The sequence below is a fragment of the Eurosta solidaginis genome, chromosome 1, assembly GCF_040869045.1.
Source record: "Eurosta solidaginis isolate ZX-2024a chromosome 1, ASM4086904v1, whole genome shotgun sequence".
NCBI lineage: Eukaryota > Metazoa > Arthropoda > Insecta > Diptera > Tephritidae > Eurosta > Eurosta solidaginis.
The window spans coordinates 323,826,855-323,845,037 of NC_090319.1; the positions used below are offsets into that span (position 1 = coordinate 323,826,855).

General features: G+C 35.5%; 2 protein-coding genes across 2 annotated transcripts in view; both read left to right on the forward strand.

Annotated features, from left to right (window-relative positions):
- Positions 1–4,428, forward strand: part of lqfR (clathrin interactor lqfR) — a 31,202-nt gene extending 26,774 nt beyond the window's left edge. The window contains exon 7 of the mRNA XM_067761930.1: positions 1,479–4,428. Coding sequence (XP_067618031.1) covers positions 1,479–4,282 — 2,804 coding nt within the window. The 3' untranslated portion in view covers positions 4,283–4,428. The remainder of the gene's footprint in view (positions 1–1,478) is intronic.
- Positions 4,393–15,964, forward strand: LOC137250717 (dual specificity protein kinase shkD-like). The gene is made up of 3 exons (XM_067784035.1): positions 4,393–4,397; positions 9,878–9,921; positions 14,771–15,964. Exons 1-3 carry the CDS (start codon positions 4,393–4,395, stop codon positions 15,391–15,393), a joined length of 672 nt encoding a protein of 223 aa, XP_067640136.1. The 3' UTR covers positions 15,394–15,964.
- The last annotated feature ends 2,219 nt before the right edge of the window (positions 15,965–18,183 follow it).

Here is an 18,183-nt window from a genome sequence, read left to right on the forward strand (position 1 = left end):
AAAAATAAATAAATGTAAGGCGCGATAACCTCCGAAGAGATCTAAGGCCGAGCTTCTCTTCCAATTTGCGTCGTGCTCCTCTTGATTTTCCCTACAAATTGGCCGGACGGGACCTACATGTTTTATGCCGACTCCGAACGGCATCTGCAAAGCAGATGAGTTTTCACTGAGAGCTTTTCATGGCAGAAATACACCCGGAGTGCTTGCCAAACACTGCCGAGGGGCGACCCCGCTTAGAAAAAATTTCTTCTAATTGAAAAATCTTATTTCTAAAATTTTGATGTTGCTTTGCCCGGGAGTTGAACCCAGGGCATACGGTGTGATAGGCGGAGCACGCTACCCATCACACCACGGTGGCCGTGGTGCTTTTAGTATTATTATTATTTCATGTAAGTTGGTTTTCAATAAAACTTAAAAATTTTTTTAAATTATTTTATTTATTTTGAGGTAAGGGCCGAGACACGACCTGTTCGAATGGTTCAAATATTATAATTCAGATTCAGCTCATCGAAATGCATGGGAATACATGTGTTGCATAACTACATCAGCTCCTAATCTCAAAAAAGAACAATGTCATCGACTCAGCGCGCTCTTAGGTAAGAGCCGAATCGGACCATCGGTGATACGAATGGAAAAAACGAGAAAATTACTTTTTGGCTTATCTCTTCTATGAAACAAACAAACGAAATATGGGTATGGGTCCCAAATAAAAGGTTTTTTCATGGTAGCCTTTTAATTTAAAAATAATATTTATATCAAACAATTGACAATGGTAGAAGCTTTACCACAGACATCTTTTCAGAATAATGTCGAGAGCACTCTAGGCTGCTTCGGAAGGTTTTACATAGTTACTTTTCAAGATAAGGTTGCACTTATTTCGAAATGGAAATGGGGCTTAATAACTGCCAATAAACGGAATTATTTTTGCATCTTTTGCCATCATATATATTATTTCTAATTACCTTGTTTATGTACGGGTCCCTTTTTCGCTCTTATTTGGAATCCAAATATATAAATAAATGTTTGGTTGTAAACATGGAGATTCGGGCTATTAGCGAGCTTTGGGTAATTTTGGTCGTAGTGCTGCATTACCGGCAGTTGATACCATACGCTAGATGACAGCGCAAGCTGTAAGTTTTAATTGATTGATAGAACAGCTGATTTCTGTTGATATTTGCTAAGAGACTTTTATATTGGTTGCGCAAGATGTGCACGGGTCCGGCTCGTAATTCTATAAAGCTGCACAGGCATGAAAATATATCTTATATTTCTGAATGTAAAATCAATACCGTTTATATAATGCGTATATATACATTGTTGCAATTTAAAATGTAAACAAAATTTGAAAGCCTGTAGTATGTATATAAGTAAAGTAGCAAAATCGCTGTACGACTCGTACATAAATATATGCATAAACTTTTCAAATTTTACGGAAACAATTTCCAATTGGATGCACACGTTTTTCTTCTGCATTTCAGCCGAAGACGGCAATGATGACAATATATACACAAATCAAATAATACCAAAGAGCATACGAAATGCATTGAAACAAGCAATTAGCACATTGAAATCATTACCAAAAGTCGCATGCGCAGCAGATGCAACAAAAATATCAAATGTAATCAAGCAGTTATATGGCATTGGCGCATTACCTGGCTATTGCACAGCAGAAAAATTAATCGGTTTAGATAGAGATACCGTAGATTGGAAGCAAATCGCAGCGTACGAGTATGCCGAGCTCGTGGCGAGCTTAACTAAGTTATTCAACCGTGAATGGCCAACAAAGGAGGATCTGCAAATATTAAATCTCTTGGAAATGGACTATTGTTTCGCGTTCATTTATGAAACATTCTATGCTTTAAATAAGAATTTATCAAACACGCATCAAGCAGACTCATGCGCAAGCACAATCGCCATGCTGACCGAACTCGTGTTAGACATGCAACTTTTACCCTTAGCTATATTGCATATTTGCCAAGAACAAGCCCAAATTATAGAAAAATATAAGGGGGCATTACATGTGATGCCAGTGCAGCCATTGGAAGAGTTCAATAACAATGTCGCAGAATTTTTACAAATCATCATTGCTTTACCAAACAGCGTGGCAAATAAATTGGGCAAACATCTGCCAGATGCATTCATGCTAGACAGATATGGAAGAGTTTTATTGAAGCATTTGATGAGCGCTTTAAATTTTATTTTCCATTGTGAAGATGTTGCGCATTTCAATTTGGAATTTTGCAGTCGCTTTTTAAGCCGTATAATCATACATTTTTGTAGCTTTGAACAAGCTGATACGAAGTTAAGTGAATTTTTAAAGATACTCGATGAGTTTGCAAAAATTCCAGTATTTTGTGATGTTGTACAAAATATTTTGAAAAACATCGATGCTAATGCAATTCATAAAGCGGCATTGACAATGTTGCTGGCTGCACCGACTGTGGATTTGTATCGCTTAATTGGTGATGCTGTTATTAAATCCGAATATTGGCGCATTTGTTTAACGCAAAAGCTAACGCTTCAACGTGCCCCAGACGCTGCGCATGCGCTATGTGCCTTAGTGCGTTATTTAGCATTGAATGAAGAACTAATTGTGCAACAATTATTTAAACAATTGCTTGGAGTTTGGTCGAAACGTAGCGCGCTGCAGAAGTTAACTGATAAAGAACATTTACGTATTGCCAAATTACTTGTAATCACAGCAAAGCACTTGTATGAGGACGAGAATGTGTCGCAATTGGATGATAATGAGTATAAGAGATATCTGCATGAAGCTTTACGTTTCCATCTCGAATGTACGGATGTGATACAACGTCATGTGGGTATGAAGGTTGTAGAGTTAATATTTAATTATATGGAAGATCCAAAAGTAAAACATGAAGATCGTTTGCGTTTCGAGTATGAAGATGTTTTAAAAATGCCACGTGGCTGCGTGATAGCAGAATTCGATCAAATCATTGAAAGCTACCGTAAGCCAAAGAAGGATGAACCACAACTTGCAGAATATGATTTAAATAAATTATTGAAATTGTTAGAGCGTTTCACTGTGACTGCAACTGAATCTCATAACATGGAACCCGAATGTACAGAAACATCTATACAACCATCTAAAAATTTTGCCAATGCGCAGAACGTTAAAAAATCCACACCTACAGTTCCACTAGACTCCGACGATGATGATGATTTAGAAGAGGATTACAAGCCTTACGACATGTCGAACGATACATCGACTATTACCGAAAAACGTCCGAAATTTCTACTCGATTTATTACATACGCTCAGTACAAAAACAGACAATTACGAAATATTTGAGTCAGCTATGTCTGCTGCTGAACAACTCATACGTAAACAATTGCCACAACAGGATACCCGACTCGCTGTCGATCTACTACGCCTTTTCATACCACTTGAAATGCAATACTACTACGAAGATTTCGAGCGCACGAAATTCAAATGTGGAGTTGCTGTTTGCGTTTCTATGCCTGCGCCATCAGCTGAATATTTGTGTCGTGAATTCCACACAGAAAACTCGTGTTATAATGCCAATTTACGTATACTCATGTTACAAATCTTAGCTGTTACAGCTAAAGAACTCTCAGGCATCACCACATTCGAAGCGGCCACCAATACCGAAGTAGCGGCGTTGCAGCATCCAACACCACCAAAACAGCCGCGTAAATTTCATTTCGAAAATGAGCATGAAACACGTTTGCTTGCCGCACAACGTTTGATACGCAAACGTTTGAAAGAGAAAACGAAACGTTTTCATCAAAAACATAACAAAATGTATGACTCATCATCATTTGAGGCTAAAACTAATCGTTTTCATTCGGTTGCTGGTACATTTTTCTTTTCTCTCATACGTGGCCCACGTACTCAGCAAATGTTGTACGTCAAACATGACCGTATAGCGCATGATATTGATACTTTACTGTTAGTTAATTTCTTGCATACATTGACCGTATTTGTTATGAGCGCACAAAACTGTCCACTCATGCCGGCAATTGCTCGTGAGGTTTTTGATTTGTGCGCATTTGTACGCTTTAGCTCAGAGGCACGCGTGCGTCTTGTTACACTCGAGCTGATTGGTGCTACTTTGATAACCACACCTGCCTATATTTTGTTGGAGCGTTTTGGAGAGCGTGTTGGTGAAATACAACAATGGTTAGAGGATTTTGTTAAATCACCGCTCTTTGGTGGCGAAACATCAGAGGAATGTCGCGATATCGCCAATCAAATTCTTGGCACCTGCTATATACTTTATTCCACGCAACAAGAATAATGAAACTAAGTTTATTTTTTAAATTAATAAGATTTGAAGAAATTACTATAGTAAAGTTAAGTCTGTTAAGTAAAAAATTTAATTTAAAATTCGTATGTATTTATATCTAAATGTCGTAAATAAAAAATAAACTTGAGCTCAAAGAAATATTTTGGATCTGGAATCATGATACAGGTTTGTTATACCTGTTGGTTGTTCTAAAAAGATTTCGTTATCTGAATGTACTTATAATCAAATTGTTGAATGAAAAAATGAAAACAATCACAGATATTACAAACAAGCAAGCAATAAACGCAGAAAATAATTGAAAGGACTAAAATTACTGACTTCTACCTTCCTTAACTAACCGCACAAGCTTCTGGTCGGTGAAAGCCTTCTCACTTACTATAGGACACAAAAGAAATCTGAATGCAGGTATCTTGCATTACAGACACACATATACACTAATTGTTGACTCGACCTGTGCATATACATATACCTGGGATTTATAAATACAAACAATGAAATGGGAACGTAAAAAAAAGCATTAAAGATGGCACAACGCCGGGTCGGTTCGTCGCCATTCCAAATTGAGTATGGATTAAAAAGCTCAGAATGAAATGGACCCAAACTGATTACAAAACATACAAATGATTTCATGTCAAAACAAGTAAGGAAGGCTAAGTTCGGGTGTAACCAAACATTACATACTCAGCTGAGAGCTTTGGAGGCAAAATAAGGCAAAATCACTATGTAGGAATATGAGCCTAGGGTAACCCTGGAATGTGTTTGTATGACATGGGTATCAAATGGAAGGTATTAAAGAGTATTTTAAAAGGGAGTGGGCCATAGTTCTATAGGTTCGGGATATCGCCATAAAGGTGGACCAGGGGTTACTTTAGAATGTGTGTGTACGATATGGGAATCAAATGAAAGGTGTTAATGAGTATTTTAAAAGGGAGTGATCCTTAGTTGTATATGTGAAGGCGTTTTCGAGATGTGGACCAGGGTGACCCTGTCGGGTACTGCTAATTTATTTATATATGTAATACCACGAACAGTATTCCTGCCAAGATTCCAAGGGCTTTTGATTTCGCCCTGCAGAACTTTTTCATTTTATTCTACTTAATGTGGAAGGTGTCACACCCATTTTACAAAGTTTTTTCTAAAGGTTTATTTTGCGTCAATAAACCAATCCAATTACAATGTTTCATCCCTTTTTTCATATTTGGTAGAGAATTATGGCATTTTTTTCATTTTTCGTAATTTTCGATATCGAAAGAGTGGGCGGATTTCGGCCATTTTTTATACCAAGGTAGAGTGCGTTCAGATAAATACGTGAACTAAGTTTAGTAAAGATATATCAATTTTTGCTCAAGTTATCGTTTTAAGGGCCGAGCGGAAGGACAGACGGTCGACTGTGTATAAAAACTGGGCGTGGCTTCAACCGATTTCGCCCATTTTCACAAAAAGCAGTTATCGTCATAGAATCTATGCCCCTACCAAATTTCACAAGGATTGGTAAATTTTTGTTCAACTTATGGCATTAAAAGTATTCTAGACAAATTAAGTGAAAAAGGGCGGAGCCACGCCCATTTTGAAATTTTCCATTATTTTTGTATTTTGTTGCACCATATCATTACTGGAGCTGAATGTTGACACAATTTACTTATATACTGTAAAGATATTAAATTTTGTGTTATAATTTGACTTAAAAAAATTCTTTTAGGTTTTAGGTTTTTCGAAATTTTCGATATCGGAAAAGTGGGCGTGGTTATAGTCCGATTTCGTTCATTTTAATTAGCGATCTGAGATGAGTGCCCAGGAACCTATATACCAAGTTTCATCAATATACCTCAAAATTTACTCAAGTTATCGTGTTTACGGACGGACGGGCAGACGGACGGACGGACATGGCTAAATAAATTTCTTTTTTCGCCCAGATCATTTTGATATATAGAAGTCTATATCTATCTCGATTAGTTTATGCCGTTACGGGGTACCGTTATGCGAACAAAGTTAATATACTCTGTGAGCTCTGCTCAGCTGAGTTTAAAAATATTACATATGACGTAAACGTAAGTATTTGATGAAATTTGAAGCTTCTAGCCGTAAAAAAGGGGCAAAAATTACAGTTTATATGGGGTATATAATATATATACCACTGATCTCTATGATTTTTTCAGACAACAATATATGCTATATAGGTAAGCATTTGGTGAAATTTGAATTCTCTAGCTCTTAAAATGGGGCAGTAATTACGAAAAGTTTCTTATCTGAACAATCGGTTGTGGGGAATATATGCTATATATACGACCGATCTCATCCATTTTTCAGACAACAATATGTGCAATATACGAAAGCATATGGTGAAGTTCGAAGCTTCAATCTAATAAATTGAGGAGGATATGACAAAAATCCTGTTTTTCTGAAAAATCGGTTGTATGGAGGATATATGCTATGGTGGTCCGATCCGGCAGGTTCCGACAAATGTCTAATCGAACACCTAAAAACACCCGCTCACCAAATTTTCTCAAGATATCTGAAAAATTGAGGGACTAGTTTGCATACAAACAGACAGACGAACATGGCTAAATCAACTCGGCTCTTCATCCAGATTATTTCGGTATACTTAATGGTGGGTCTATCTATTTTCTTTTAAGGACTTACAATTTTGAGATTCGTGCCAAAATTAAAATACCATTTCATTTTCATAAAAGGTTAACAATCACACAGATATTACAATCACGCAAGCAATAAACGCAGAAAATAATTGATAGGACGAAAATTAATGACTTCTACCTTCCTCAATTAATCGCACAAGCTCCTGGTAGGTGAAAGCCTGCTCACTTACGATAGGACACAAAAGAAATCTGAATGTAGGTATCTGGCATTACAGCCACACATATACATATACTAATTGTTGACTCGACCTGTGCAATATACCTACGATTTATAAATACAAACGATAAAATGGGAAAGTAAAAAAAAGGCACTAAAGATGGCACAACTCCGGGTTGGTTCGTCGCCAAACCAAATTGAGTGTGGATTCAAAAGCTCAGAATGAAACGGAAATGGTCCCAAACTAATTACTAAACCTATCAACGATTTTGAAATACTCCGAAAAATAACCCAGAAATAGAGGTAAAAATGATTTCAAAATGTTGCGTAACTAATACCAATTTCAAGTCAAAATAATCCCAAGATAATGGCGACAACGATCCGAAATGATTATGAAAATTGCTGAAATGTTCCCGAAATAATATAGTATCATCAAAACATATAGCCCGAAAAGTTCGATAATAATGTCGAAATTATCCCGAAAACGTCCCATTATAATCCAGTAATAATTCCGAAATATTACCGATGATCCTTAACCGTTCCCAAAAAGTTTCGAAAACATTCACGAAACAATTAAAACATTTTGTGATCCGCCCACGTTTTTTCTTGTTTCAAAAAGACTTCCCATAGTGTTTGGAGCTATTGAAATATTTTCTATTGTGAACTACGTTTGTTTGTTGATCATCCTCCATGCACAAATCAACTGTTGCGTGGAATATCACCCTATCTCGGTTACCGTTTCCGAAACGTTATATTTCAGAAAACTTTTGAACATCGCCTCATTTCGTAATTTATTTCAAAAAGCCCCGAAGAACGCCATATCTCAGAACTTGATTGAAGAACACCATACTTCAAAATGTGTTTCAAAAAACCCTTACTCAGAATTCGGTTGAAGGACGTCATATATGTATCTAAAAGTTTTTTTCTAAATTTACCATTCGGCTCTTAGAACCACAATAGAGGTGGATAGTTAGCGCAAGGTGACCAAATGCAGATGAGGCGATACACGTGTACACCGTTGGTTTTAAAGTAATAGAAGCAGTAAGGTCTGAGGTATACTGAAATGAACAGATCCTACAAACTGCCAGATCACTGTAGTGTTTTTCAGGCGGCAATCAAGGCAAAAACCTCGTTTAGCACATCTAAAAGTGTGTTACAACTGTAAGCAACTCCTGAAAGGAATCGGGATAAGACGAAGCATACATCTTTGTCGAGTCTCAGGACATATGGGAATATATGGGAAAGAAAAACCGGATGAGTTAGCTAAAAAGGGCACATCCCTCGAAGCATGTAACGTAGACGTCCCATTTGGATTTGACGAGTTTAAGAGAAAGCGACAACTACACATGCTACACATGACGGAGCCGTAAAGTGTCGAAGATCACAGAAGGTATTACGAACTTAGACTAACAAAGTTACTCTTATCATTAAAATGAGAGGACTGTAGGCTCATGACGGATATTCTGACTGGACACTGCGTTCTGGAGTCACATGCTTTCAAATTTGGCCTAGTTAGTGATAGCAGATGTAGGAAGTGCAGGATGTGGGAGAAAACGATCGAGCACGTTTTGTGCACGTGCCCTGCGCTAGACAGGCTAAGACTCCAACCATTAGGAGTGATACAGCTATCAAATCTAGAAGCAGCAAATGGCATAGTCCTAGAAAGTTTCTTTTATTTGCCAAGGCGGTGGAGTTATTTTATAATATAGGTCCTGGTTTTTGATAGGAGTTTTTCAGTTTGCTCGTTAAACAAACTTCTGGTAACACTATGGATTCATTCAGTCTATGTGAGGCCCCTCGTACCGCCACCACAACTCCCCCCCCTCGTAACGGCCAGTTCCAACTAACCTAACCTTCCCATTCTCAGCTCAAACAAAAAATTCTGGGATATGGTGCTCTTCAATTCTGAGATAAGACGTGAATAAATATAGCTCCCAGATGGCGTTTCTGGCGAAGAATTTGAGGTAGAGCATTCATCGAACCAAATTCGATATGGAAAATTTGCAAAAAATTGCTGAGATATAGCGGTTGTAATTGCAGTAAAAATTATTAATTAAAAATTAAGCGCTCTCCATGCGAAATAAAATTTAAAGCTGTCGCTATTCGCCCGTGGAACTCAGTATACAAGCTTCGAACATTTTTTTGGGATTTTTTTTACTTTTTTTATGGGTTTTCTTCATTCAGGACATTAAAAAATATAAAGTTTTCCGAAAAAACGTGTATTAAAAAATTCTAAATCACGATTTTTTTCGAAAACGCTGTTTTTATTTTTTAATTGGTTTGAACAGTTCATTTATTAAAGTTTTTTTTCTTCAAAATTAACGAAAATGAGTAAAAGAAAAAAGAAATTATATAAAATTTCTTAATAATTTTTACTACTATTTCCGCATTCGCAGCTGTAGATGTATGGGGATTAAAAGATCAGGAACCTGTTAAAAATAAAAACTATTGAACATATTTACGTTTTATGTAAATTAATTTCATGTAGTACATCTATAAAAAACACCCACACATGTACCATACTATGTATATAGATTATTATTTAAGTAAATATTAAAACAAATTTGTATGTATCCAAATTAAAAGAAACTTGAACATATTTTATCAATTTATTTATTTTAATTGTATGTACTTTCTTTTTTTTTTTTTGACTTGCGCGCTTTACACATACTTTGGATTTTTTTCGTTCGACGCATTTGCATTGCAAATTGTTGGTTTGTTTTTGTTTTGAAAAAATAAAAATCACAAAATAACATATTCTTAAAAATTAAAAAGCATTTCTCAACATACCTGGCATTATACCACCGCGGACGCATTAGGTAAAGCGCAAATTTAAATAAAATTCAAAACTAGATTGGATGTTTCACGCTTTGCTTTTGTTTTCTAAAGTGCTCACAACTATCGCTATATTTGTAATTACACGTTCTAATTATTTTCTAGCCACTACTGTATTAAATTTATATGCTTGCACATGCGCCTACACTGTGTTTTATAAATTTGTTTTATAAAGTTTAGTACATTATTGTTATAACAAAAAAATTAATAAATATGAGTTGAATTTTTAGAATGTATTGTAGCGAATTTAGGGAAATTCCGCTTATTTGAAACCTTCTGTTAACGTTCGAATCACTAAACCGCTGAATAAATCACTCCAATATTCTCTATGCAAATTGGTTTATATTAGACTACTTTGGGAGTAGTACAACTATACTTTAGAAATATACTTCTCTTCGCAACTGATAGCGTGTTCAAATAAAACTGATTCATCATTCCTCAGCTTGCACTGCTCTCTGTTATACTCTCTGTTGCCTCGTCTGCATATTTGCACTAGACGTTTCGCCTTCTATAACTGCTGTATTTCCTGCTTGGTAATTGAGCTACATATGTATATGCGTGTGTATGTGTGAGTAATAACTTCTGCTGATTACTACATCTGTGTATAAATGATGATTTATGTGTTAATGTACACAAGTGTGGCTCGCTTTAATGTTTCTTTTTTTGTTGTTGCGTGATTATTTGCTAACAGCCTAGTGATGTCAACATTCGCCACAGTGTCATTTGGACTTTACTTACCGTCCAACACGGCGCGCCAGTCGTTTCGTTCGGCTAACTGGTCACATCAAGAGGGTTTAAATAGTTTTCCACCTGGTCCTTCTAGCGTAGTTGGGGCCTTCTTCTTCCTCTGCTTCCATAGTTGGGTTCCGATAAAAATACTTTCTTAGCCAGACCATCATCTTTCATTTGCGTAACACGGCCTAGTGAGCATAGCCGCCGTGTTTTAATTCGCTGCGTGAAGCTCGCACAGCTCATCATTAAATCTTCTTCTGCAGTCGCCGTCACCGACTTTTCTCTCGAACACTCCGAAAACCACCTCATCTGATGTGGTCATGGTTCATGCTTCTGCACCATGTTGCAGGACGGGTACGGTAAGTTACTTGTAGAGCATTGCCAAGAGTGGACTTTACATTTCAATTGCCTACCCAGTCCAAAGTAAAATTTAGAAAGAGTCAAAAGTTCTTCAGAATGTATGAAATGTACTTTCTATAATATCAAAAGTACTTTAAAACCAAATTAATTATTTTAATTTTTTTTAAAATTTGGGAAAAATTTAAACAACGTGACATCAGGAGGTCAAGAGGATTTACAAGGTATAATCGAAACAGCTGTCGCCTTGTCCGTCCTGATGTCACGTTGTTTAAATTTTTCCCAAATTATTAAATAAATTATAAAATTAAAAATTGCTTGAAATAAATGTTCATACATTTAAAGCAATACGTGCAAAAATTTCTGCTGGAGTAAAGTATAAAACTATCGATAGTACACAAAACCATCTATATTTTTTGATAGCTTTGCCAAAGCTTTGGGTGGTCTTTGATAGCCTCAAAAAAAAAAAAAGTAAACTATCGATAGATCCATCGATAGTTTTGCAACTCTAATGCAAATTGTTGTTTTATTAAGGCAATTTAATTTTAATATCGTTTTTTATTTTGTTATTAGAATAAAGTTAGAAGATCAGATTGTTCATTGGTTCTTCTGGAACAAATTTTATTATGAAACTGGTACTCTGTTCATCTTTAGCTTGGTATGTGTGTGGTATTCTGTATTGAGTATTTTGATGTTTTCCTGAGGTCCGCCCCCTAATTCCAACCTTCGCTAACGCTAAAACTCCATTGCCAAAAATAGCTAAAACAGTATCAAGTGCGCAGAAAAGCTGCAACATTTAGTACCATATAATCACAAGGTATAACATCCTAATTCTTGTACTTATACATAGGACTAGGATACTTTTCTGCGCACTTGATACTGTTTTAGATATTTTTAGCGATGGAGTTTTAGCCTTAGCTAATGTCGGGATTCGGGGGCAGGTATCCAGACGAGTCCATCAGTGTACAGTGTGGTTAACCCCGCTTAACATATCCTCCCCTAAAAGGGAACACATCAAAGTTTTTATTAAAGTTGTGTTGGCCAAATTAAGTCGACTCACCGGGAAGCCTGCTAAGACAATATGACAACACTGCCGCTCATTCTAGCGTTGCGACTATCCAAGTCTTATGGCAGGACCTATTGCATTGTACATAAGTAAAGGTCCAGTTATAGCTGCTCAAAGTACTCCCGTTACACTTCCAAAGTTGCCCGTTGTATTTTATTCAGGACTTGCATTCACTTTTAAGCCCAGTATAATAGTTTCGCCTATAAGCTTTAGTTCCTGGCACTAGTTTCCGCTGATTATTCTTTGGCACAAATACTAGGCAGTTTAAGCCTTCTCCGCCTTCCTCAAATGTGAAGTTTTGATTAAGCTTATTGGATATTTCGACGATGAAGGTAGTGAGTGAAAAATTTACCCCCAAGGCCAGTTATATCGTTGCGTCCGTCTGTTGAGTGACTTCTCCGCTTTTTTGCAATCCTGAACACACAATCCCAGAGGCGTTAGGAACTCGAGTCGATTTTAGATATCTGGTGCTATGGTTACCTTCGATTACGAAGTTATAGAGGTTTCAAAATATTTTACTGTTTATAGTATTATAATAATCTAGTTAATAAAATCTTTTAATTTTAGTACTATGTTTGTTCTTATACATATGTATGTATGTATATGCTTTCTTTCTTATACACTAAAAATACACTTACGCTATGTTGTATGTTTTATTTTCATATGTTAATTGTTAGGATCTCTCTTTTCCCTAAGCTATCTTAAAATTCGATTCTCACAAGGAAATACAAAATTATAAGCGTGTAGACGATAGCTGCTTTGCTGATATCCAAGAAGAAACTCTTAGCAAACGACGTGACTGCAAAGAGCATGAGATGCTGACTGCTAGAAAGAATATCAGATAATCTGGCGGATAACAAAAGATTTCAATAAAAGAGACCTAGTAATCGACGTACAAAGCATTTTTGAGTAATGAACTATTCTTCATTTCCGAATATCGAGGGAGATCATGACCCCGGTGATGGCTAATACGTTCCCTTTCGCGACTATGACAAACTAAGAATACCGAATCAGTGCCAGGGAACGGGGTACCCGCTGAGCTGCATACGGAAGTGGGAGTTGGTAAAATCTATGCAAATAAACCCAAAAAGGCTTATAAATCGCGCCAATGACAACGGGATCAGTCTGCTTAACTTCGCATAATAGGTTCTATAGCATATAAAATTCTATATTGGATCTTACAGTTGCGGCTTTAGACCTGAGGACCTCTTCGATCCATTTGAAATCAAGCAAGGCTTCAGGTAGGATGGCTCGCCATCGTGTGATTTCTGCAACTTGCAGTGTCCAAACTCTTATATTAGCGCGAAATAGCTGCTGAAAATTGGTGATTTATTGATAATATTAAATTTAACAAACGTCTCAAATCAAGGGCGTATGCAGGGGGCGGGCGTCACCTTTATCTAGACTCCCTAATTTGTTCACTAAGTCAAAGGTTTTCGCAGCAAAATAATCCTGCTTTTTGTTTGACTACATTGCATCCAAATATTGTCAAAAAGATGAGTCTTAAAGACATTGAAAGCAAACTTGCCGATGCCAAGGTTTTTTATAATTTATATGGTATTATAATGAACTGGAATTGTGGTACAGGGATTGCCAAAATCAGGGACCAACAGATCTTGTATGTGCCTTCGGGAAGACAGTGTTCCATCCAAAAATAAGAGAAGCACTTGAAATTCTGCTTGCAATGCCCTGCACAACCGCAACTGTGGAACGCTCCTTCAGCACTCTAAGGAGGGTAAAGGCGTGGTTGAGAACAATGGCAGAATATCGCCTTAATAGTAAATAAAGTTTTTTTTACAAAGGTTTATGTATGCTGAGTGCTCACAGAAAATTGGTAGCGGAAAATGATACGGAGTTAAAAGATCTAATTTTAGATGAATTTACAATAAATCCTCGAAGTTTTATTCTTAGCAGGTTTTCTAATACTCAGAGAATGAGTAATGCAATTTAAAATACATATCTGTAACTAAATAAAGTATGTGGAAAAATACAATTTTGTTGAATCTGAAACTCACTTGGGGGATCACATTTCTAAAGTAATTACACCTTGTACTGACTATTAAATTGATCTAATTCAACAAAATTTTGAATTACCAATAAATGATAAATAATTAAAATAAATAAATAAAAATTTTAACGAACTGCTAGAGCCCACAGCCGGGTCTATAAAGCAGGCTTCGCTTTTACCTAGACGTCATTACTCTTTATACTTATAAATATGGTATATATGAATCTGAAATTAAAAAAAAAATTGTCAAAGGCTGGATACGCCCTTGTCTCAAATTCTGTATACCGTAAAAACGAGGACAAAAATGTGGATCTTGCTGTGAAAGAGAACAAAGGAAAGAAAGAATCGGAGTACAAGAACTTATAAAAACTAGTAACAACGCTAAGCCTGTGAGGTCCTTAAACTAGCCTTACTATATCCAAATCTTTAGGTAGCTCAGGGAAATGAAATTACCTGAAAACAAACACCCTGATTTACATGCATACACAGTAAACTTATATATAAAACATTGATTTGATCACCATTTCAAAAATCTTGTCACAACTTAAAATACTCTAAGCTTATTGTACACAATTTTTTCGTAATATCAGCAACAAAAACTCATAAAGGAATTATGTACCTTTACATATTGCCGTTATTCGTTAAATTGAAAATTATCTTTTATTTACAGATAATTTTATACCACCAATTTCAGCAAGTAACAACAATAATCTATTACAACCCATCAACGCCAACAACAATAATAATCCACAACAGCAACATGACTCTCTGAGTGCAGCAATAAATACCTCTACAACAACAAATGCTACACAAAATGTTGGTGCTACTTGGTCTGATAATTTGAATGCGGGGCATCTGAAAATCGATTTGGATAATTTGTTAAATAGCAAAGCGAATAAACTCAATGCGCCAGCACCATCAATGAATGCACTCAAAACACAAAGTCCCACAAAACAACCAGGCGGTAGTAACAATAATTTGCCATTAACGGGACAAATTACTAATTTTAATGCCTTCGGTGCTGGTAGTGGCATTTCACCGTTAACAAGTCCCACATCATTAGGTGGCGGTGGCGTGAGCATGTCAGGCAATTTCTTTGGCACAGCACAACAAAACATTCCATCACAACTACCAACAGCAACTGCAACAGGAACCGCGGCTACAACAACAACACAAATGTTTGCTAATTTTAGTGCAATGAATTTAACACAACAGCAGAAAAGTGTACCGCCTAACAACAACAACAACAATAATAATAATAGCCAGTTGCAAGTCTTCGATATATTCCAATGATATCTTGTAGCATAAATCAAAACAGTCACATGTTATGTTATAGATTTATTATGTATGTAGATTAGGATGACCATACATTTTGGAATTGATATTATATGGAGCACGCCTATAGATATTAATTTTCAGCAGTTCGGGTTGGGTTTTCAGCTAAACAGTAAAATTATATGGTACAGATTTTTCATTTCATCCAAAACGTGGAAAGTTTTTGAAAAACCTTAAACCTTACAACAAATCTTAACTGCTCCTCTGCATGTTTCTCCCCCACTGAACCTAGTGGAGGTATCTTCCTGTCAATATATTTTAAATATATGTATAATATATTCAGGTGTTCTCATGCCATTGACGTTTTCCCTTATTCTGACAAGTTCGGCCTGCATATTTAGAGGGTATCTATCATACATAATAACATTTGAATCATTCTACTACGATCATAAGCCGCTACCAGAATTTTTTAGACAAAAAGATTAACTAACTTTGTTTTCCCCAACAGATTATAGACAAAATTTTACAGAAAACTAATTTCTTTGAAGAATTTGTACAAAAAAAGAAGCAATCAAATTTTATTACTTTTGTAAATACTAGAGCTGCCGAAAAATTGAGGTTATGTTGCTGACATCAGCTTTATTATTGCATTATGTAATATATGTGTATGTATATAACGTCTCAAGGCAACAGAATTTAAAATTGAAAAATCAAGGAAGCACCAACCCCTAGTTTCCTTAGCAACATTTTTTTTCATTAATGCATATTAAAAATCTGAACAAATTCAGAGTGATCATTTCTGAAAATAGCGTAAGCCTGTACCTCAATGAAGCTCTATATATTAGACCAGTCCCACACAAAACTTATATTCTTGAATAGAAATATTTTAATATTTTTCATCAGAATGAAAATTTTTAAAAATTCATACATATATCAAGATTGAAAATTAAAAATTCGATAATATTGTTTTCAAACAAATATTTAAAGTATTACAATACAAAGTATAAATAGCAATATAATTATTAAATACAATTAACCCTACAATACTCCCCCTTCCGGAGATTTAACGTTAAATAAATTAAAAGTAACTTTCTTTTTTGTTTTTGTGTTAGGTATCTGTATTTTATCAACCATTGCTGGTTTTAAAAGATCAATAGGGATTGACTTAATTTCATTATTTATCTCAATTTTAAAGTTTTTAATATTTTTTTCAATAACTCTATAAGGCCCCTCATACGGATGCTGCAAGGAATGTTTGTTTACTACACATACAAAAACAAAATGACAATCTTGTAAATCTTTTGGAACAAAAATACCTCTAGAATTTTGATGATGTTCTACATTTGATTTAAAATTTTTAAAATGTTCACTACTTGAAACATCCGCTGAAGTTACATTTTCTGTAGTTGAAACAAACAATTCACCAGGTAATCTTAAATATTGACCATAAACCATTTCATCTGGTGTTGCCGAAATATCTTATTTAAAAGTCGATCGCAAACTCATAAGCACTATTGGTAACTCTTCATACCATTCCCTGGACCCATTCCTAGCCATTATTGAAGATTTAAGCTGCCTATGGCATTGTATCATTGCATTAGCTTGGGGATGATAAGGAGAAGTCATTATTTGATGACTTCCAAGAAGTTTCGTTAATTCTGAGAATAAGTTTGAATTAAACCGGGAGCCCTGATCCGTTGTTATTTCCAATGGAACCCCAAAACGTGAAATATATTCCTTAAAAAATTTATTTCGCAAAATAATACTTTTCTCTCGAATTCTCCAGGTTATTACGGCATCATTCATGATTCCGTGCTATATACCAGGATAATAGATATGATCAGACCTGTAGAAAGTGATTTTCTGTGGAAAGATGATTTTACTTTTTATTTGCTTACTTCAACTTCTTGGTTGAATTTTTGGTCCCTGAATAGATGAAGTCTCACAGTTTCGAATTTATATATGTCAACCAGTGACGTGACCAGAAGATCCACATACGTCAATTCTTTATAAAATCAAACTGAAAAATGCCCCAAAATCAATTAATTCATAAATTGCGTGAGACACCAATGAAGTGAACAAAAGCATTACCATTATTTGGTTAGAGCACTCTACTTCACCAACTGACATGAGACAGAATTTGTAGTTTTTTATACCCAGCTGTACTAGAACTCAGAGTATAATGCTTAAATCACGAGATAGATATACATACATATACTGGAATTGAAAATGTTCCATTTCCCAAATACATACGCTCCGTGACCGAGACCCATTTTTTAAATCACAACAGTTCTGAAATGATGGATCGGGTTGTGCCATTATTATGAACTAGCGACAAATAGTACTCGATAAAAGTTGCATACTTATCGGATGAGTGAAAATGGTTTTCAGTCACTAATCGTAAAACGTAATACGGGCCCTGGAAATTAATTATGAGTTCATTGAGCATTCATTTTTTGAAATATGTATGTTGATAACTGACTGAAATAGAATTGTATCAAAACCACTCAGAAATATTTACTTGGCAATTGTTGCCTAATGCGCCTGTAACTTATGTAGTAAGCTTTTTATCAGTTTGGGATAGTTAAAACATCATTCTTTAAAATGACATACACACTTTTTAGAATATATGTTGATTTGTGTGTATTCTCCCAAAAAACAAATTTTTATGTTAAGTGGTTTTTTAGGTAAATACACCCAAATTTCATAACATATCCTAAAAAGTGTGTAAGTTATTTTCAAGAATGATGTTTTGTCTACCCAAAACTGGCAAAAAACTTCAAAATTAGTTGCGAACTACAAAAGTTA